Source organism: Solea senegalensis, unplaced genomic scaffold (genome assembly GCF_019176455.1).
Source record: "Solea senegalensis isolate Sse05_10M unplaced genomic scaffold, IFAPA_SoseM_1 scf7180000015829, whole genome shotgun sequence".
NCBI classification, from domain to species: domain Eukaryota; kingdom Metazoa; phylum Chordata; class Actinopteri; order Pleuronectiformes; family Soleidae; genus Solea; species Solea senegalensis.
In genome coordinates this window covers 1-24287 of record NW_025321469.1, presented here as the reverse complement: position 1 = coordinate 24287, position 24287 = coordinate 1, and the positions used below count along the sequence as shown (strand labels likewise).

At 38.5% G+C, this 24287-nt stretch overlaps 1 protein-coding gene across 1 annotated transcript; it reads right to left on the bottom strand.

Annotated features, from left to right (window-relative positions):
* Positions 1-4369: 4369 nt before the first annotated feature.
* Positions 4370-23259, bottom strand: LOC122762603 (palmitoyltransferase ZDHHC18-B-like). Its single transcript, XM_044017785.1, has 8 exons — positions 23034-23259; positions 14718-14867; positions 14422-14559; positions 9661-9712; positions 9466-9568; positions 9047-9156; positions 8419-8521; positions 4370-4917 (listed from the first exon to the last, which is right to left on the bottom strand). The coding sequence occupies exons 1-8, from the start codon at positions 23257-23259 to the stop codon at positions 4693-4695; spliced, it is 1107 nt and encodes a 368-aa protein (XP_043873720.1). The 3' UTR covers positions 4370-4692.
* Positions 23260-24287: the final 1028 nt, after the last annotated feature.

Sequence of the window (24287 nt, the reverse complement as noted above, 5' to 3'; positions counted from 1 at the left end):
ACATATATGTGACCATGAAAACAAGTTCATATATGTAAGTAGACATCCATAACTAACCTATATATGTGACCATGAAAACAAGTTAATATATGTAAGTAGACCTCCATAACTAACATATATGTGACCGTGAAAACAAGTTAATATATGTAAGTAGACCTCCATAACTAACATATATGTGACCATGAAAACAAGTTAATATATGTAAGTAGACCTCCATAACTAACATATATGTGACCATGAAAACAAGTTAATATAGCAGCATAATGGACGATGATGGAGACCATGGATCAGGGTGTTGTCCTTTATTATTCAAATCATACTTTGATTTTACAGCATTAACAACACTGATGCAGCTGTGAACCCACTTCACTGTATGACCACGTAAATGCTTTTTTGAGCCGAGTCATCAGACTCTTTCACAGTCTTATCACACACATGATAAGACACTGTCTCTCATGACACAGTTTCTGTATTCTCAGAGTGATTGATGTCAAACAGACTCTAAATCATCGTCCACTTGTAAACTAGAAAAAGTGTGATTCACAGAGGTCGGTGGAAGGAATTCAGTTACAATAAGCTGGTTTGATATGTTTCTAATATCTAATATAATATATGAACACATGGTTGTTTGTACATTAGAAGTCCTGCTCCAGAGTTCACTGTATCTGACTTAGATTTTACTATTCACCAGCTGTAGGGACCCAGAGAGCAGACCCTAACCAGTGTTAACCTCAAAGTCAACAGTCATGTTAACTGTCACTGTGAGTGACTGAAGTCAGCGAGACCAGATACACATCACTTCACTTCTTTCTCTTATGAATGACAAAGGGAAAGTAACTGGGACATAAAAGAAAGGTGTGAATGGATGATCTGCGTGTGTGCAGCTCATTGCTGCCATCTAGTGGTCATTTCAATAAAAACAGTGCGCAGTCAGGTGTGTTTGCTTTTATGTTGATATTTCAATAACCATACAGGTTGTACATGTATAATAGTTTCAATGCTCAGATGACTGCTGACACACAAACAGTGTGTGCATACCTGTATTTTAGTGCATTGCATCTTTTGATTATAATCTGGACTAACATGATGTCATGTGACTTAGATCAGAGGTCCTGCTGGTCACTGACTGTCAAGTGAAAAAAGTCCACCTGTTTCAGTAGATGTGGGCAAAATGAATTTAAAAGTATCATAATATCACAATAATGACATTCATCATGATATTTAGTTTTGATGTGGAACAACACATAATTTAGTATTAATCTTTATATAACAGAAACAAATAATCACATGTATAACCACATTTCCAATAACACTTCCTCACTATTTCTTTTATTTGCTGTTAAATATAGTTAGTATTATATTCTGTCTATACGTCATCATCATGAATTATAGCTTTGCTGTTTGTGGTCGTATGGAGTCACTGTAGGTTTAACTGCTTCTTTACCTCGTTTACACCAAAGCTCACCTTTAATAGAGTGACAATAATGATAATAATAATAATAATAAGATAAAGTGTCATCAGGAAGTGGGTGCCTTATGGTCCAATCCAACTTTATTTCTACAGCACAGTGACTTACTGTAAATAAATAGAGATTGACAAACAGACGAGAAAGAGTCTCATTCCACCAGCAGCAGACGCAGGTTCAGTCTGAGTGTGTGTTTAGTCAGCTGACCACTTGCTGACCTGAGCGCGCAGGTGTGTGTGTGTGTGTGTGTGTGTGTGTGTGTGGAGGGAGGCCAAACAATACAAATAAAATAAATAATACAAATGTAAGAGTAGCATTGGAGTGAGCAGAACATTGTTGGAAATGCGCTCATATTTATTTATGTAAATAGACTCACTCAATAAAAACAGCACTCACTTTGTCACCTGTGTTTTACAGACGTTCACTTTTTAATCCACTGGATCCACACGACTTTCTGGATCTGCTTATATCTATGACTTATCATAAACACATGAACACGACAGACGTCATCACTGAGATACTCACATGTCCTGATCCTGCACACACACACACACACACACACCACGATTCCTTCAAATCTGATGGGTTCAAACAGAGATGAGTTTTTCATAAGTGAAGAAACAAGAAGAAAATGTGATCATTTATTGTGATTAACGTCATCAGTGGGTCGATTCTTACCAACATTGAATTGGAACATAGAAAACAGTCAGTCACAAACTGCGGACAGGAAGGTGGTGAGGTGAGAACGTGCACCTGCTCATCTTTATCTGTATGTTGTTTGTTCACTGTGTTTTTAACTGTTTTACATCACAGCAAGTTCAGATGTGTCAGCATCAGCATCAGGAGTCTGACAGTGACTGTGTGTCTGCTCCGAGCAGCAATCTGCTCAACACCAAATCACGCCTGTTTACATTACTGCACAAATAAATCAATTCAATCCCTTTAAGCAAGTTGCCATGCACTTGACTTGGATTGTGATTAATCACATATGTAGAGTGTTAAGTTCAGGTCCTGGAGCTGGTTTGAGGAGCATGTCGCCTCATTCCTGAGCATGCGTGTGTGAGTTAGTGTCTGTACTCTCAGTTCATGTGTTCTGATTCACAGTATTTTTACACTTCTCAGCAAACACACCTTACTTTATTTTTAGCTGCCACTTAGTTTTAACAGGGATCCACACATCTTTCTTTTTTTCACTTTAAAGCGGTGAAGGTAGTGCTTTTACTGAGCTCCTTCAGACTTGTCACCAGTCTGAGGCCTGTTATTCAGCTTGGTCTTCACTGTAACATGTGTCTGTGACATTGTCCATGTGCCGTTCACTTCAGAAAATGTAGCTACACAACAGTATGTCATTTACATGTGTGAATGTCATATTTGTAGGGCCGGGAAATATAGAACAACTTTTCACATTTATATTTTTATATATTTATATTTCTTTGGTATTTTTTTAAAAAAAAAACCAGATCTTTGGCTTTTTAATGTTAAATGAAGGATTATAAACAATTACATTGACTATAAATATGGTCAAATTCTGCTTTAACACAAATAATTATGCTTAAAATGAAAGACTTGAGTCATCCATGTATTTTGAATAACATTTCATTCATAATGTTTAGTGTATTTCATAAATATTTTTAAGTAATTATCACGATATTGATATAATATTGATAAATTGAACCCTTCAGTTCATTCAAAATGCTGCAGCACGAGTTTTGACAGGAACTAGAAAGAGAGACCATATAACTCCAGTGACCACTTAGGTCACAAAATACAGGTTTACTTGTGGTTCCCAGAGTCTGTAAGAGCAGAATGGGAGGCGGAGCCTTCAGTTAGCAGGCTCCTCCTCTCCCGTGGAACCAGCTTCCAATGACAGTTCGGGAGGCGGAGCCTCTCTCTGTATTTAAAGTTAAACTTAAAACTTTCCTTTTTGATAAAGCTTATAGTTAGAGCTGGTTCAGGGAAACCTGGACCAGCTCTTAGTTATGCTGCTATAGAACTAAACTGCTGGGGGATTTTCCTGTGGTACACGCACATTCACTCTCTCACACTCAGGATATGATTATAACTTTTTATATGTCATTAACCTTGTCTCTTTCGCTCCCTAGTTTGTGTCTTTCCTTCCTTCCCTCTCTCTCTCTCTCTGTATTCTCATCTTGCAGGTTGCAGGATCCAGACCCAGTTTTCGAGGCTATCCATATAATACTTATCATCACCATTATTATTATTTTGTAATTAAAAAGTCGATATCAGTAACTGTATAAACTTGTAACCTGATACAGTTGTTGTGTATCTGCTCCTGGTCTCTCTCTCTCTTCTGTCTCTACCTCATCTCCCTCTTGTCCTTTCTCTCCCCCCTTTCTGTCCCCCACCTCTCCTCTGTCCTCCATTTTCCTTTCACCCCAACCGGTCGAGGCAGATGACCGCACATCTCTGAGTCTGGTTCTGTCAGAGATTTCTTCTTCTGTTAAGAGGGAGTTTTTTCTCTCCACTGATGCCTAGTGTTTGCTCATTGTGTGAACTGTTGTGTTTCTCTGCTCTCTTTGATGTTGTCTATGTACAGACCTGAGATCATGTATGTTATGATTTGGTGCTATACAAATAACATTGAATTGAATAATATTGATATATTGATGTAATATTGATAAATTAATATAATATTGATAAACTGATGTAATATTGATATAATATTGATAAATTAATATAATATTGATAAACTGATGTAATATTGATATATTGATAAAATGATATAATATTGCTAAACTGATGTAATATTGATATAATATTGATAAATTGATATAATATTAATACATTGATAACATATTGATATATTGATATAATATTGATATATTGCCCGGCCCTACATATTTGTGACAGACTTTCCCTTTGAGACTGCTGTTAAATTCTTCTTTTATATCAGAATCACTGACAGACGTGTATGGCTCTATTGCGTATGCTAGTGCCACCATCTTAAACATTTCATCATTTCATGTGTTTTTCCTTCTTTAACAAACACACATTTGCTTTGTTGACTCTCCTTCATTCTGCTGTCTGTGAATGAGTCAGACTTAATAACACATCTTTGTGACTGTTACACCCTCACTCAATGACTTACACTGTTTTATACAGTAGCATGCAAAAATCAAACATGTTGGTTATTCAGTGCAAAGCGCAGAAGCTGGCAACATCCAGAGAGGTAAAGGAGACAGGGAAGGGAACATGGAAAGCCCCTTTACTTTGTCTTTGATGGAGTCTTGGTGTGATGTGAAGGAGAGGTGTTCCCCTGGTCCTCACAGCTCATGGAGAGCTGAGAGAGTGAGAGGTCAGAGTTCACTGCAGGGTTGTTGTCTGTCGGAGCTGTCTGATCTTTCTCCCGATGTTTCTCCCGAGGACACGGGGTGGACAGGAACGGAGGGAGAAAGGCTGACTCCAGCAGACCTTTAGGTCCCCGTGTGCACTGGGGATCAAGGCACGAGACAGAAAACACAGAGGTAACAAGATGAGTCGTTTCAGCGACTGCAGCAACAGCAGCGAGTTTTATGCCACAGATTGTCATCAGTTTGGAAATACTTGGTAAGATCAGCAGTTATGACAGAAGCAGAGCAGACTGTCCTGTGCTGAGACTGTGACCACGAGGAGGTGGAGAAAACATCCAAAGAACCAACACAACACAATAAACAGCAAACATAAGGAATAGTCCTCGCTCTGCCACAGCAAAAATAGTATATAAGTGTGTATTTTTATTTATTTTTTGCTGTAATGGTATTATGAAGTACACAAATATAAGTCAATATACACAAAGAGTGGTATCGGTGCATGCCTACAATTGTTTCAGAGATCATCTGGAGGTGATCAGGTCGCAGATGTTGCTCTAGATATTGTCTGCAATTGTTGCGGTCTGTACGCACGAGTCAAATCTACAGATGATATCCAGAGGAGCAGATCTGTCGAGCTGCTCTCAGCATGTGGACATTTCAAAGACACTTTTTATTACATAGCAAATGTTGTAGGGCAGCTCCATGAAATAGAACAAACACAGGAGCATTAGTTAGGGTTCCACTCCAGGTTTAAGAGAGCCGGGTCACACTGGAAACAAATGTCATGGTGGCCTGACACACTATTTACACAATCTACCATCTCTGCCAAGGGCAGTTTGGGGTTAAGTGTCTTCTGTTCTGTTTTTCTGTTTTTTGACATGAATCATGAGTGTATCTGAAGGTGCTTCCTCAAACTGAACTCACCTGGCTTCTCTGAGAAGTCACAAATGAATCACGCATCAACAGTTCACCACTAAAACAATGCAAGTAAATAACTATGTTATATATATGTATTAATGTTTTACTATTTTTATGGTCACATATATGTTGTTGTTTTTTGTAAAACCATACATTTGAAAATCCATGGATAACAATAATAATAATATTTTAGCATTGCCCATTTCATACTGGTGTATTAACCATTACAGAAACTGTTGATTTAGGGCAGAAACCTTACATTAGGTGATGATCTAATACATTTGTTAAGCACTGTATATACTGATATACTGTACACATACATACATATTATATATACACATACATACATACTGTATATACACATACATATATACTTTATATACACATACAAACTGTATATACACATACATACATATTATATATACACATACATACATACTATATTTACACATACATACATACTGTATATACACATACATACATACTATATATACACATACAAACTGTATATACACATACATACATACTGTATATACACATACATGTATACTTTATATACACATACAAACTGTATATACACATACATACATATTATATATACACATACATACATACTATATTTACACATACATACATACTGTATATACACATACATACATACTATATATACACAAACAAACTGTATATACACATACATACATACATACTGTATATACACAAACAAACTGTATATACACATACATACATACATACATACTGTATATACACATAAAAACTGTATATACACATACATACATATTATATATACACATACATACATACTGTATATACATATACATACATACTGTATATACACATACATACATACTACACATACATACATACACACTGTATATACACATACACACATACTATATATACACATACATACATACTGTATATACACATACATCGTACATACACATACAAACTGTATATACACATACACACATACTATATATACACATACATACATACTATATATACACATACATACATACTATATATACACATACATACATACTGTATATACACATACATGCATGCATACTGTATATACACATACATACTGTATATACACATGCATACATACTGTATATACACATACATATTATTTATACACATACATACATACTGTATATACACATACATACATATTATATATACACATGCATACATACTGTATATATACATACAAACTATATATACACATACATACATATTATATATACACATGTATACATACTGTATATACACATACATATTATTTATACACATACATACACACTATATATACACATACACACATATTATATATACACATGCATACATACTGTATATATACATACATACTATATATACACATACATACATATTATATATACACATGCATACATACTGTATATATACACATACATACATACTGTATATATACATACATACTGTATATACACATACATATTATTTATACACATACATACATACTGTATATACACATACATACTATATATACACATACATACATATTATATATACACATGCATACATACTGTATATATACATACAAACTATATACACACATACATACATATTATATATACACATGTATACATACTGTATATACACATACATATTATTTATACACATACATACACACTGTATATACACATGCATACATACTGTATATATACACATACATACATATTATATATACACATACATACATACTGTATATATACACATACATACATATTATATATACACATACATACATACTGTATACTGCCTTAATGACTAAAAAAAAAAAAAAGTTGTGAAAGTTGTATAAGTTGTATAAAGTGACCATAAGCTATAATGTGTATAATGATCAAACTTTGCTTTTTCCTCTTCTAAATGTGGTTAATCAGCATGTACATGACACCGCAGAGTCAGGACAGTACAGACATGACAGACTGCTGAGTGGACTGATACTAGGGACAGTTGGACCTTAACAACAGAAACAACGAACAATGGGAACGATTTCCATTTGTAATGTGTGACAAAACATTATCAAAAAAGAGGGTGGGCAACAAGGAATATCACAAAGAACGTAAGGAAATGTACTGATGGAGTTCAAATGTGACACATAATATGTCCCCTTTAAGCTATTTTAAATCAACGCTAACAACACTGACAGGGGGAGAGGAGCCGACACAGAGTTAAATAATAGTGAACTGCAGGTTCACTATACATGGAAATACTAAGCATTACACCCTCAACTGGCTTTCAGCTTATTCTGCACACATGCATACAATTACTGGTGCAAACAGCAGCTACTCTCCTGTATGTAACAGAGAGAAACAGCAGCTAAAGGTAGAGAGGATTTTTGTGACATCTGAAAATGATGATGTTCTCAAATGATTCACTTGTAATGATCTCTCTGTTCTATGGAACGAAGAAATCAGAAAATATTCACATTTAGGAAGCAGAAAAAAACCTGGTATTCAGCACCAGGCTGCTGACAAACAGACTCAGGAACTTGCCATTCGACTCTACAACACATCTCTAGGTGTTCAGGGGTCACGACCCCAGCAACAGCCTGGACCTAAATCACATCTGGTGTAAAATCTAAGGACATTTATCACACTATGCACCGTATCTCTAATTTAACTGCACTTTATAATCCATGTTGTGGATCCTCTTACCATGGTTATCTCGCTTTTAACAGCCACAGATGGGACGTCGATGTCCGCTCCACCTGTCTGGGCAGATTCATCTGCAGGCAGGAAGCCTCGCCTGTCGATTAAACTAAAAGAGAACAGAAGAAAGGAAAGTGTCTTATCATCTCACGTACAGTTAATCCTGAATGCACACACACACACACACTATATATGACTTTGTTGTTCAGAGCTGTGAGGGGGAGAGAGATGGAGCGCTGCCTCTGGCTGTAAAATGTCATTGTTCTTCATAAATTGTGTTTTTGATGCATGTACACTCATGTCACCGGCGTCTGTGCCTTACAAACACCCTTACTTTGAAATGCTGTGAAATATCACCAAATACTGTCATCGTGATATCATGAAAGAACATTGTGTTATAATTCTAAGCTCATATTGCCCATCCTGTAATAAACGGATGTGTATTTTTCCCTCTAGTGGACACTCATTGTCCCCCAGGTCATTTGAGTTTGAATGTAATTGTCCATGTTCACCACCTGGTGGCAGCCAGTCAGAGAGTTCATGTCACACAGGGCCTTTTTCAAAGTCAAGACCAGATGCTCACATGGCTGAATTTCAAGAATGAACCATTCCAATCCCAGAATGTGAGACCAACCTTGGTGGCATGGGTCCACAGAGCACAGAGCAACAGTTGATGAGGATGTTTTTATGACTGTATGGGTTTGTGACGTCTTGTCCACTCTTCCCTGACCAGGAGCCTTTGATCTGGAAAACACACACACACACACACACACACACAGACACACACACATGCTTTTTTGTTTTGTTTTGTTTTTTAAACTTCATAAATCAATAAAGGGTTTATGTTCACTTATAACAACATTAGTAGCACTACAAAGAAGCTCCAAATGTAAACAGCGACTAAAACACAGCTACAGTACGTCTTATGTTAAATTATATGGTATTACAGTTTTACATGTTTATTTACACATTTCTTAAAGGTGATAAGGTGAGATTATTTGAATTATACAAATGCCATAAAAAAACAAGTGCAAATATTGTAGCATTACTCACATCTTCATTTGTGGTCAGGTTAGAAGCCACTAAGTATGTATGGAAGCCTGAAAGGCCCAAGATGGACCAGACTGAGAAAAAACATATGACGAGCTCCACTGCAGTGAAAGGTTGCATTAAGGAGAACATTAGTACATGTGAGGGGAGGAGAAACAATGAAGTTTTTTTTAAATGCATTGATGAGTAAAAGGATATCTTCCTGGACTCTCCTGCAGAGCAAACACCAGACCCTTTCCATCCTGAGCCACTGAAAGAGAAGAAAACATACTGAACAAAACAGCTGCTGTGTGAGGCTACATCCACTCTGCTGTCCACACTACCACTCTGTCTTTGTCACTTTAAGTTTGAAAACAAAAATGATTTTTTTGAATGTTATTGAATCAGGGAATCATTTTCAAAACAGGGAAAAGACAATAAATGTGCGCCTTTAAGTAGAAGTAATGTCACATTATACATGCCCAAAAGACACAGAGTGTCCCTTTAAGTGAATAAAAGTAACTATTTATTTCATGAAATGACACAATATAAATTGAGCAACTTAAATCAGTGAAGCCAACTGAGTGATGTAGATTACGTTACATTACATGTCATTTAGCAGACACTTTTATCCAAAGGGACTTACAAGGGAATTGAGTACAACCTGCCAAGGGTGGAGTTGAACTTGCAACCATGAAGTCTTTTGCACACAGGGTACCGGTCTCAACCACTGAGCCACTCCACCCCCCATATCAATAAAATAAAAATGCAAATTGAGTTACTGCAGCTAATGATAGCACAAGCTATAACATAAAAAGTGTGTGATGTACCAGTTTAGAAGTTTTTGATGGAGTTTTGTAAATATTTCATGTAACTTTGCTAGCGTAAAGTTAGCTTAGCAGCGATGGCTTCTCCCTCTCCTTCTCCTGCTCTGTCCTGTGTTGTGTGCCACATGTTTAGCTACTCCTCTGCCTCCTTTAGCGATAAAAGTACTTGTAAAAAGTGTAGCTTGCTGGCTAGGGTGGAGGCGAGGCTTAGCGAAGTAGAAACTCGGCACCGCACCATAGAAGCTAAATCAGTTAGCCAGTCCCCAGTAGTCGGTGCGGACCACATAGCATTAGCTCCCTCAGCAGCTCCCGTGCAGCCGGGAGACAAACAGGGCAGCTGGGTGACTGTAGTGTTAAGCCTAAGAGTCCTGTCCACCACCAACCTGTTCACACCTCAAACAAGTTTTCCCCTCTCAGCACCACACAGACTGACCAGGATATTCATCGTTTGAAAGCCTTATTCTTAATCTATCTCATCCTAGTTGTAAATCACAGAAACCAATTATAATAGTCACAGTTTATCATCCGCCTGCACCTTATTCAGAGTTCCTATCAGAGTTCTCTGAGTTCTTATCTGAGTTAGTGCTTAAAACAGATCAAATCACAATTGTAGGGGATTTCAACATCCATGTAGATGTTGACCGTGATAGTCTTAGCTGCGCATTTAACTCGCTGTTGGAATCAATAGGTTTTATTCAACACTGAACTACAATAACATAAATAAGAAATACTGTCTGATAATAATATGAATACATTCAAAGAGACAGTGCAACCTTTATTTAACTCGGTGCCATATGTCAGTACATCTGAAGGTACCTTTTGTGATTCTACTCCCGCCCTCATAGATAACCTTGTTGATAGTACAGCAGCCTCACTGCGTACTACATTAGATTGTGTTGCCCCTCTGAAAAAGAAAGTGGTGAATCAGATGAGACGAGCACCATGGTTTAACTCCAATACTCGTGCTCTTAAACAGACGTTATGTAGATTAGAAAGAAAATGGCGTTCCAGTAACCTAGAGGAACTTCATATAGCCTGGAAAGATGGTTTTGTAGCTTACAAAAAAGCCCTACACAAAGCTAGAGTTGCCTATTATTCTTCTCTAATTGAAGAAAATAAGAATAATCATAGGTTTGTTTTCAGCACTGTAGCCAGGCTGACACAGAGCCACAGCTCCACTGAACCATCTATTCCTTTAACACTGAGCAGTGATGACTTTATCAACGTCTTTGTGAATAAAATAACATCAATTAGAGAAAAAATTGATCATCTGCTCCCTCATATTGGGACTGACTCATCTTCTAGCACAAGAGCTTTAGAAGCACCAGGTGCACAGTTAGACAGTTTCTCCCCTATAGATCTCCCTGAGTTAACATCATTAGTTTCATCATCTAAGCCATCAACCTGTCAGTTAGATCCTATCCCCACCAAACTGTTTACAGATGTGTTTCCTTTAATTAACAACTCTATTTTAACTCAAATTAATCTATTCTTATTAACTGGAGATGTGCCCCAAACGTTTAAAGTAGCAGTTATTAAACCCCTTCTAAAAAAAGCGACCCTTGACCCAGATATTTTAGCTAATTACCGACCTATATCTAATCTTCCCTTGGTCTCTAAAATCTTAGAAAAGGCAGTTGCCAATCAATGATGTGAATATCTGCGCATTAATGGCCTGTTTGAAGATTTTCAGTCAGGTTTTAGATTAAACCATAGCACAGAAACAGCACTAGTTAAAGTTAGTAATGATCTTCTCTTGGCCTCAGATAATGGTCTAGTTTCTTTACTTGTCCTGTTAGATCTTAGTGCTGCATTTGACACCATTGATCATGATATTCTACTGCAGAGATTGGAGCAGACTCTTGGTATCACAAGTGCTGCCCTCTGCTGGTTTAAATCATACTTATCTGATAGATTCCAGTTTGTTCACGTTAATGATAAAGCCTCACTACAAACAAAAGTTAATTGTGGAGTTCCACAAGGCTCAGTGCTTGGGCCTATACTTTTTACCTTATATATGCTTCCTCTAGGGAACATTATTAGAAAGCATAACATACACTTTCATTGTTATGCAGATGACACACAGCTATATTTATCAATGAGGCCAGATGAAATAAATCAGGTTGTTCAACTCCAGGAATGTCTCAGAGACATTAAGTCCTGGATGACCTGTAACTTTCTACTTTTAAACTTTATACTCGGCCCTAAACACCTCAGAGAAAAACTTTCTGATCACATTGTCACTTTAGATGACATCACCATGGCTTCCAGTTCCACTGTGAGGAACCTTGGAGTTACTTTTGACCAGGAAATGTCATTTGATTCACATATAAAACTCATTTCCAGAACAGCCTTCTTCCACCTGCGGAACATTATGAAAATTAGAAACATTCTGTCTTTACAGGATGCTGAAAAACTAGTTCATGCTTTTGTTAATCTAGATTAGATTACTGTAACTCCTTATTATCAGGATGTTCTAACAAGTCTGTTAGAACCCTTCAGTTCATTCAAAATGCTGCAGCACGAGTTCTGACAGGAACTAGAAAGAGAGACCATATAACTCCAGTGTTAGCTTCTCTACACTGGCTCCACATACAGTTTAGAATTAAATTTAAAATCCTCCTCCTCACGTACAAAGCACTTAATGGTCACGCCCCTTCATACCTGAAAGACCTAGTCTTAGCTTATCACCCTAACAGACGTCTTAGGTCACAAAATACAGATTTACTTGTGGTTCCCAGAGTCTATAACAGCCGAATGGGAGGCAGAGCCTTCAGTTACCAGGCTCCTCCTCTCCTGTGGAACCAGCTTCCAATGACAGTTCGGGAGGCGGAGCCTCTCTCTGTATTTAAAGTTAGACTTAAAACTTTCCTTTTTGATAAAGCTTATCGTTAGAGCTGGTTCAGGGAAACCTGGACCATCTCTTGGTTATGCTGCTATAGAACTAAACTGCTGGGGGATTTTCCTGTGGTACACACACATTCACTCTCTCACACTCAGGATATGATTATGACTTTTTATATGTCATTAACCTTGTCTCTTTCTCTCCCTAGTTTGTGTCTTTCCTTCCTTCCTCTCTCTCTCTCTGTATTCTCATCTTGCAGGTTGCAGGATCCAGATCCAGTTTTCGAGGCTATCCATATCATACATATCATCACCATTATTATTGTGCTATAATTAAAAGTCGATATCATTGACTGTATAAACTTGTAACCTGATACAGTTGTTGTGTATCTGCTCCTGGTCTCTCTCTCTCTTCTGTCTCTACCTCATCTCCCTCTTGTCCTTTCTCTCCCCCCTTTCTGTCCCCCACCTCTCCTCTGTTCCCCATTTTCCTTTCACCCCAACCGGTCGAGGCAGATGACCGCACATCTCTGAGCCTGGTTCTGTCAGAGATTTCTTCTTCTGTTAAGAGGGAGTTTTTTCTCTCCACTGATGCCTAGTGTTTGCTCATTGTGTGAACTGTTGGGGTTCTCTGCTCTCCTTGATGTTGTCTATGTACAGTGCCTTGAGATAATGTATGTTATGATTTGGTGCTATACAAATAAAATTGAATTGAATTGAATGGAGTAAATGTGATGTGTCTCATACTAAGAGATAAACATGGACAAACTATTTTCCTTAAATGTTACTAACCTGGAATATGATTTTAATTTGTACAGAAACAAGAAATTAATTGTACAACAGTAGTGTAACAACAATATGTAAGAAAATGTTTCTTCTCAAATGAACAATAATTGAATAATATGGCAGCGGCCCGGGTCCAGACCCACACCTGGATCTTTTCTCACAGTGTTTCTATGGTTTCTACCGTTTCTACACGCTACTCAGTGAAAGGGACATCCTGCCTGTACTAGTCAGCCAATCACAGGCAGAGGAGGACGGGCCTTCATTGAATAGAGGCGTGGAAAACAGCTGGCACTCTCGTGACAGTGACAGGGAATGAGAAATACAAAGGATTGAGAAGACAAGAGAGAGAGTCGGTGTACCATGGCTGGTTTGTAACGGCATACAAAGATCACAAGTGGGAGTGTGAAAGAACAAATCTGTTTTTGAGTGTTACAGAGCTGAAAGTGACATGTTTGAAAATACTGTTTTCAAATGAAAGCATCTCTATAAGAATATAGGCTTAGTGTGGAGCCTGAAGACCTACTCAGTGCCAGATGTGTGGTCACACATCCAAAGATGAACGCCGTCAGGAAGGAGAGCAGCACAATAAAGGTGTAGAAGAAGCGGTAGTTGCGTTTCCCGACACAGTTGCCCACCCAGGGGCAGTGATGGTCGAATCGCTCTGAAGGAGAAGTGCACCAGAGAAGAACTAAATGTAGAGGAATAGATTGTGTGTTGCCGAGTGAGGTTATAATGATCACTGTGGCCCACATGAAGCTATTATTTATTACATATGGTTGTTGATGTTGATGTTACGTTGCTGGTGTGTGTGCTGCTCACCCACACAGTTGTCACACAAGCTGCAGTGGGAGGTGCGTGGAGGCCGGAACATCCTACATGTGAAGCAGTACTTGAGCTTGACCACCTGCTGGTTAATCAGGACTTCCTGAGTGCGCGGCGGAGGATGATAGCTTGTGTTTCCTGCATCGTCTACAGAGACAGAGAAGGACAAATATCATGCCAATGTCAGTATGTGCAGCTCCAGCAAACTCTGCTGCAACAACACAGCACCACACTGTCTCTGCCAACTACACTCATCAATAATAAATGCATACAATCATGAAACTGACAATAAACATAACTGCTAGAGTATCACTTTTCTCAGTCCTCAAATATTAGTAGTTCACACCTTTAGATGTCAATAAGATATCATCAATGCCAATGTAATATCCATTACACCAAGAAGTGAAATATTTGTCAACATAGAGACGTTTACTGTGGCAAAGGTTTCATCATCAACAGGATGAGTGCCTTATTTAAAATTGTCTTGTTGTTCATGCTTCAGACCCAAATGTGAATTTGTCGTGACGATGGACCATGCTACAGTTCCAATGAATTCCAGAATGTACAGAATTCTGTGGATTTCAACATACAACATCAAGCCCAAGTTACACAGAGCAACGGCTTAGCAGAAAAGACTGTTCAAACTGCCAAGTGGATCCTCACAAAGCCAAGGAGGATGGAAAATATCCCTACCCCAGCCTACTGGACTATAGGAACACTCCCGTCGATGGACTGAAATCACCAGCTCAAATCCTAATGAGCCGCAGACTACGCTCCATTCTACCAACAACAGCAAAGCAAATGCAGCCCCAACTAACCCCACAGAACATTGTGCTAGAAACAAGGGCAGAATATCAGCGCAGACAGAAGAAACACTACGACAGAGCTGCCAGACCTTTACCACGACTGCACAATGGAGCAACAATCCGATTCCAGCAAGAAAATGGCCAATGGAAACCAGCCGCAGTCCTTCAGCTTACAGAAACGTCACGCAGCTATCATACCAGATCTGATGATGGACAGACAATAAGATGAAACCACCATCACCTCACTGAGGCGCAAGAAAGTACATCTCTACCTGCTACACAACAGAGTGAGGTCAGTGGGAACGATCCACCTGCTGGAGATTGGTAAATTCAGAACTTAGGCATTCTCCGAAACCTTGTCTCCGCACGAGATTCTATTCAGCCAAAGAAAGTATTAGACTTGTGATTGTGATGGAATTTTTGGGTTTTTTTGTTTTTAAGAAATAATTCAAGAGTGCGTGAATATGTATCCACAATCACTTGTCAACTGAAGAATATTTATCAACTGTTTGAGAATATTTACACCCATCTATCGGGGGTTACAAACTATAACTCTTAACTCTATAACTTCTAATTAGGGTTAGAAACAGAAAAAGTTAAGTATTAACCAAAATAAAGTGGAAAACAATTAGTGTTCACCACTTTTGCATTTCAGTGGAGAACCAAGAGGGTGGCTCCAATGTGTCGTTAGCCGCCATTGCTAGCATTAGCTCTGGCTCATTGCTAGCCAGGGGGCGACACTTTAGGGTGTCTTGGGCTGTTGGTCAGTTTCTATTCATGTTTTCCTGCTCCACATGTTCTTGGCGTCGTCATCTTGCTGCCCTAGAAAACGTCTGTTTCACAAAAGCTATTAATAGGGTCTCACTCGTGACTAAATTTCATAATATATCAGAGGACTGAATTGACCCGACTGTTCACTGAGCCGCCATAACCGGAAGTTTTTCGGGTAGGATGTTTTGTTAGAACACCTGCATATTCCGTATAGTATTATACTGTATAGTGTGCACCTAATGTAATTCAATATATATTATTTTAGATATATTTTGTTAATATTCATTTCATGATTCAAAGAGAGTCACATGTGCACTTCAAGGCCAAAATGTCTAATAACCATAGTTCATGGTAAAGACAATGTATGTAATTCATGATTTGCTGGAAAAGAGTAATAATACATAATTCTTACAACATTCCATATACAGCTTATTGTACTGTTAAAAATGCTTAATTGTTAACATTTGTGATACATTATTGTTTTGGAAACTTTTATGTTACTATGGCAAGTAGCGGCTATGTTTCTGTGCAGGCTAGGTTTTTGAGATTTCCTGGATTTAGAAAATTCTAATTCCCCTAGACGAAGGAACAAACTTGTCAACACAGCTGTCAATGTAGCCGTCGACTGCATTACTCTACAATGTAGATTATTACCACAGTAAATTATTTTTACATACAACTTCTTTGACTTCTTTCAGGTCATCACTAAACAAAGGTGTGCCCGTCTGAGGATGCTTTGATGCTGAAACACATAAACAACAAAAAATGGAAAGCAGCGGCCACATTAATCATGAAACATGAAGAGCTTTTACAGGAAGTGAAGGTCATCATCCTTACAGTCTTTGCAAGTGAATGCAAAACACTCTGCAACCCCTCCCAGAATTTCATGTTGTGGAGGTCTTCACCAGACGATTTGAGATCTTTCTCATTTACCAGCTTTGAGTCAGACCTCCAAGTGTTTCTTACCACTCCTCTTGTCTGTCTTTTCAACCATCACAAACCATTCCCGTCCTGTCACCTGTGCTGCTGCTGCAATTGCATTGTGAGGTAGACAACCCTGTCTATCATGTAAAGTGCATTCTCTAATATGGGGGTGCGAAGAAGGCCTGGACAGTCAAAATGAGGTCCTGCGAGCCATACTCAAATATAAAAAATAGTCTAGAACAAAAAATCAGCAAAATGAACACAAAACAAGCCTTCCAGATGGCCAAACCCCTCACTGGAAATGCACCTAGACCCAGCCCACCAGTATCACCTGATTTTGGACACAGCCCCCTTCTCAGAGAAAAACGTCAGGAGGCAAGTGAGAAGGTGCAAGACAGGCAAAGCTCCGGGGCCTGACGGGATTCCAACAAGGGTACTCAAGACCTGTGCTACAGAACTCTACCCAGTAATCCATTAACTCTTCTGGGAAATCTACCGGCAATGCAAAATACCTTCACCCTGGAAAACAGCAACAATAATCCCAATACTCAAAAACCCCGACCCACAGAACTGAAGGACTTCTACCCCATTGCCCTCACTTCCATCCTGATGAAGTGCCTGCAGTACCTGCTGCTCAACACCATCCTGCCACATGTCCATCAGCGCCTGGACCCCTTCCAATTTGCTTACAAGGCCAAGAGGGGTACTGAAGACACTGTGGCCTTCTTGCTGCATATTCTGCTGGAACACTGGAACTGGAACTCCCCTCGTACTACCGTTAGAATCCTGCTCGCAGATTTCTGTTGTGCTTTCAACACAATCCAAAGACACCTGCTGATGCAAAAACTACACCATCTCAACTTACCCTCCCGTCTGATACATCTGCTCCATAACTTCCACTCCAACATAGAGCAGACAGTCCGGGTAGGCACAACAACCACACCTGGACTCACCAATGACACTGGAGCCCCTCAGGGTTGTGTTCTGAGCCCTTTCCTATACACAATGTACACAAATGATTGCACAAGCCCCTCACCCACCACCATATTCCTCAAATATGCAGATGACAGCCATTCTTGGCCTCCTCACAGACACAAACTCAATTCAGGAATATCTCAACACAGTTTCTCATTTCATCAAATGGTGTGAGCAGACCCAGCACAACCTAAATGTAAATTCCATTCAATTCAATGTTATTTGTATAGCGCCAAATCATAACATACATTATCTCAAGGCTCTGTACATAGACAACATCAAGGAGAGCAGAGAACTTTACAATTTAAGATCAGCAGAGAAAAGAAATCCTCAGATGTAAGAATAAAAACCTTAAGGATGAGTTCAGGACTGAATTTAAGAAAGTGCAAGCTGTGTTTGATAAGAATTTACATACTGTAAAACAAAACTTCAATAGAGGTCTTTCGCTGCATATTGATTGTTTACAAACTCACAGCCATCAACAATTCTGGAATGAAATAAAGAAATTAGGTCCCAAAAAGTCTATGGTTATTCCCATGGAAGTAAAGTTAGATACTCTATACTCTGTTTTCTGGTTGTAAGTTCATTTGACGAGATCTTTTTAAAGGAATTAATCAATTTAAAAGAGCAAATTACATGAAAGCTGACGTAAATAACAGTAATCCATCCCGGAATACAACATTTTCTTTGGAAGAAATGAAAAATGGAAACGATAAATACAAAATGAAAATAACTACTGAAATTGATGACATTCGAATGAATTACTGAATTATTTCAATTTTGTTTTGATAATAGCATTATTCCGGCACAGTGGCATAAGTCCATTATTAAACCAATTCCTAAATCTACAGAAAAGTTAGCTATAGGGGTATAAATCCTATTAGTTGTGTGTATAAATGGACTTCTGAACGGTAGACGTGTAGACCACTTTGAGAGGATACTTGTAGATGAACAAAATGGATTTAGAAAGGGTAGAGCATATATTGATCATATCTATGTAGTCTCTTCGATTATTCGTTCAAGAACTAAGGTGAATAGATCTGCTTTTGTTTGTTTTATTTATTTCACGAAGGCCTTTGACTGGATGAACAGGGAGATGCTTCAATATAGGTTGTTAAAAGCTGGAGTTAATGGGAAATTTTACTTTGTCGTTAAGTCTCTGTGTCAGGCACCTGTTGCCGGTGTCCACGTTAATAAATATACAACTGTATGGTTTCCCCAACAGTTTGGTGTAAAGCAAGGAGATGTATTGTCCCCAACATTGTTTTCTATTGATGTGAATGATTTAGTGATTCAGATTGAAGCCTGTTCACTTGGAATGAACGTTGATGACCATATCATTGATGATGTAGCTTTACTTGCTGATTGTGAAGATTTGCAGATTATGTTGAACATTGTTGCAGAATGGTGCTGGAAATTATGGAGACTAGCAGTAAATCAGGTTCAATCTCAAACAGTACATTTCAGACAAAAGTCCCAGGAGAGAAGTTCTTTTTGCTTTAATTTGGGTTCAATGGTTTTGACTTACACTGATCACCTGGGGGTGGAGTGGCTCAGTGGTTAAGACCGGTACCCTGTGTGCGAAAGACATCATAGTCGCAATGGTCGCAAGTTCGATTCCACCCCTGGCTGATTGTACTCAATTCAATTGTAAGTCGCTTTGGATAAAAGCGTCTGCTAAATGACATGTAATGTAATGTAATGTAATGATCAGTATAAATCACTTGGTTTAACACTGGAGGAGCACATGACATTTAAAGAAGGTATTAATGTCCTTGCCCAGTCTGCAGGGAGAGTACTGGGATCTGTACTCAACAGGGTTAAAGGTTGTGATAACCTAGGTTTGCCTATACACAACTGTACAACTCATGTGTATGACCTGGTTCTGATGATGCTTCTGGTGTTTGTTTTATATGTTTTCCAGAACATTCAAACATTCAAGAGATAAAGAGTAACATGTTTTAAAGGTTTAAAGGTAAATGGTCAGTTGATTTGTGGGACAAACCCAGATGAAGAACATATTGTTTGATAAAAGAATGTTACAGTTTAGAACCCTATGTAAATTATAGTTTAGGTAAAGGCCACTCAGGAACGCTCCCACTAGCTCTGGAGACAGGCAGGTTCAATGATACCTCAGAGGAAGACAGGCTCTGTTTTTATGTGTGACCTGGGTAAGATTGAGAATGAGATTCATTTTATGGTCCAGAGGAATGTATTTTTGACAAAAATGTCTTCCATTTCTGCTAACTTCTTTTGGTTAGATGAATATGAAAAACTTCACTTGTGCTTTAAAAAGGGAACCTTTTTTAGTAAAGCCTGGGAAAGAAGGAGTATTTTGTTCAAAGATCTAGCTGTATAATCATTTGTATTTTGAATGTAATGTAATATGTGATGGAGTCTTATGAGGGTTGGGCACTTTGTGTGCAGAACACAAAAAACAAAATAAAATGAAATGAAATAGGGTGTTTGGCTCAGTGCTGTGGTGGCTACAACATCGCTGCGTGCACCATCACTGCCTAATGAAGTGAGTAATCTAGTCTTGTGATGGGGAAGCGTCCGTTAAGTAAGTTTACTACCCTGTTTTCTGGATCCCTATTAACCCAGCAGTCCTCATCAAGTTACTTTTTGGTGACAGAACATCTTTCATTATTGGCACACTGATAATATCCGATATTAACCTGATAAAGCAAGATCGGTTCATATCAGTATCAGTTTTTCTACCGATAATGAAAACCTGATAAAGTAATGCCTGGATTTCACCAAAATGTGCAAGTAAATGCTTGGTTTACATTGTGGCGAGTCTTTTATTTTAACACTCACAGTGTTGAGCAAGATACTACATCCAGTGAAAACTACATGAACTACATGAACACTCTTAACTCATGGTGTAAAACACAAAAGCAGCAGTAATCTAGTTAAACATGTATGAAAACAGTACAACAATGATTACTGCACCATGCCTGCACAAACATATCGCATATATAGACTAGAATATGGTTCTTTCATGTTTCCAGTGTGCGATTGATGACCTCATCAAACTGTGCCGTGATCCCTCGGAGGTACACGCAGCATTTGTGCAGCAAAGTAATGAAAAGAAGCAACAAGCAACTAACCGTGACCCTACAGGCACGTCGAGAAGTTAATATCAGACGCTGTATCCATCAGCTTCACAACAGATATCTGGTCTTCAAGTGTAATGTCTATATTTGTTCCCCTCCTTTGCACTTCACTTCACACTTCTAAAGTGTTGCTTGTATTTCTTATCAAAATTGTATAGTTGCGAGAAAATGTGATAAATAAATGATACTTTCCATAATTTCAGTTGATTCAGTGTTTATTTGTGGAATGCATCAGTAGATACGTGATGTGACCTAAAATTAGTTATGTGGGAAAAAAGCTTTTATATGTCGGATTGGAAGTTAAGTGTTGGACAATATCGACATATCGGATATCGGTAAAAAAGCCAATATCGGACATCTCTTGTCGTTTGTGTACGGCAGCAGATAATCACTGGCGACATTCTCGGGCCGTTCTCTTTCAGTATCCTCACAACCCAGTTCAGACAGTCCATAGTGTCTGAAGACACTGTAGAACAATGTTTGTTCTTTTTGGGCGTATGGTGACGTGAGTGGCATTTTCCAAATGCAACTGTCTTTTAATAATTGCTAGGGAATCCAGGTCCGCTGGTGTACCTGAAGGACAAAGTGCATTAGCACCTACAATATGTTGTAGATTTCTGTATTGATAAGAGTTTAGTAATGTAACAAAACAGATTTTTAGTTAATGATTGTCTATGGATTATTACTGTCCTTAATTTCAGCACCGCACTAAGTGTTTTTTCAGAGAAGGGCAGGTAAACAAGCTGGAGGCTTTCCTGAGGAGAGGGGTGACACTGATAACCAATAAGTCTTCAGTGGCTATTGCACCAGCCACATATAAGCCTAGGCTGAAGACAGGATCATGGGCATGGGTCTCACAACTTTCATACTGGACTTTAGTTCAGCCTGGTAAAACTCTCTCTGAAGGCCTTTCCTCTAGCAGCCTTTACCCTGGTAGACATATCAGAATACATTTAAATGTAAAAACATAACATAGTGTGAGAACATCAATGACTTCAGAAGTAGCAAAATACATTCTCCAACAACAAATCTGTCTTGGAAGACCTCGGTGGCCAACATGTCTCCCCATTTTTCTGACGAAGCCAGAATTCTGGACTCTCTGACTGTACATCAACTGGGGCCGACCGCTTCAAATGGCCTCCTGGTCGACCTTTGCAGGGCCAAGAGTCCAAATTTGGTAGCCTTGTTTACCTGGTCCTCCATAAGAGCAATCAATGGTGAGACAACAATCACCAGTGGGTTTTGAGTCCCATGCGTTTGACCACCAGCGTAGCTAGCTAATAAATTAAACTTTTGCTGTAGAAGGAATGACTTCAGTACCGTTTTTTGTTCATTTTTCAACGAAAAGTTTAACTCCAAATCGTTCAAAGTCGATGCCAAAGCCGATTCGAAAGACTGATGATCACCAGCAGCAGCCATCTTGTTTATGTGCATGTAGCAGAGACCGACAGGGACTACACATGGAATGGTTGCTACTCTGTTGTCATTATGTTAAGCCCACCCACCGACACCATACACAAACCAGACTTTGGATTTTGCAGCTCGCGAGCTAACGAGGAGTTTCTAGACGCACCCCAGGTGCAAATTAAATTTGCTACCACTAGGGTGCGTCTAGATTTCTGGGCTATGCAGGAATATCAATCTGAGAGAAAACAATGAGCTTTTTAAAAACTTAACATCCAAGACATCCACATATTTATGCCAGAGTTGGGCCTTACCAATGTGTTTTTCAGTGTCAGCAGCCTCATCTGGTGTTGCTCTGGGTAGGATGCCAGGATCAGTGAAGCTGGTTTGGAGCAGGGTAATTATCACAAATATAAAAAGGACTCCACCAATAACAGGTATGCAGCTGGTCAGGTGTTTAACCAGGAAGGGACAGCTGCAATGGCCACAGAGGGAGAGAGAGAGAAACTTTGAGGATTTTGTCCAATGGAAAAAATGCATTATCTCTCAGAATAGTTTGTGTTTGTTTTGCAATACTGATTTTGGCTATTATGGGTGCCATTTTCAAGATTCAAGATTCAAGATTCAAGATTTAAGAATTTTTTATTGTCATTATGAGGACATAATGCCGGGGTGCAGCGGCTCAGTGGTTAATACCAGTACCCTGTGTGCGAAAGACATCATGGTCGCAAGTTCAACTCCACCCCTGGCTGATTGTACTCAATTCCATTGTAAGTCGCTTTGGATAAAAGCATCTGCTAAATGACATGTAATGTAATGTAATAATGACATTTTTGCAGAGACTCCCGGCTTGAGGTACACAATAAAATAGCAACAATAACGAAAGACTTGACACTTAAATAAGACACAACAAAAGACTTGACACTTAAATAAGACACAACAAAATGTAAAACCCAACAAAATATAAAACTACAAGTGTGTGCAAGTAAAATATATCAAACCACAAAGTGCAGTTTAGTGCAACTTGGTGCAAGTCCAGGTTTATGGAGAGTTGAGCAGGGGTGTGTGTGTGGCTGCTTGCGTGTGTGGAAGCTGTTCCTGAGTCTTTTGTTCTTCGCTTTGATTTTTACAAACACTCTGAACATTTATTAAGTTTCTGAGGAAAAAATGCTTAATTTTAATAAATATTCATTGGCCAATTCCTATTATTAAAAAATATAAATTATTCACACAGACAGTTTTATAAATGAGAGTTTGATTTATATTCAGTGGTTTTATCACTATGTCACTCTTTGGAGACACATCTGGAGCACATTTTCACTACACAGTAATACCAAGAACAAGATGTTCATATTCAGCCAGTGATCTCAGTTCCAGTACATAAGGCAGTGGTTAGGGCCACAATTAACCATTATTTTCATAATTGATTAATCTGTTGATAATTTTCTTGATTAATCGAGTACTTGTTTGGTCCATAAAATGCTGAAAATTATGTTCTCAAATGTCTTGTTTTGTCCATAAACCAAAATGATTATTTGGATTATTTATTGAAAAAAAACAATCAAAAC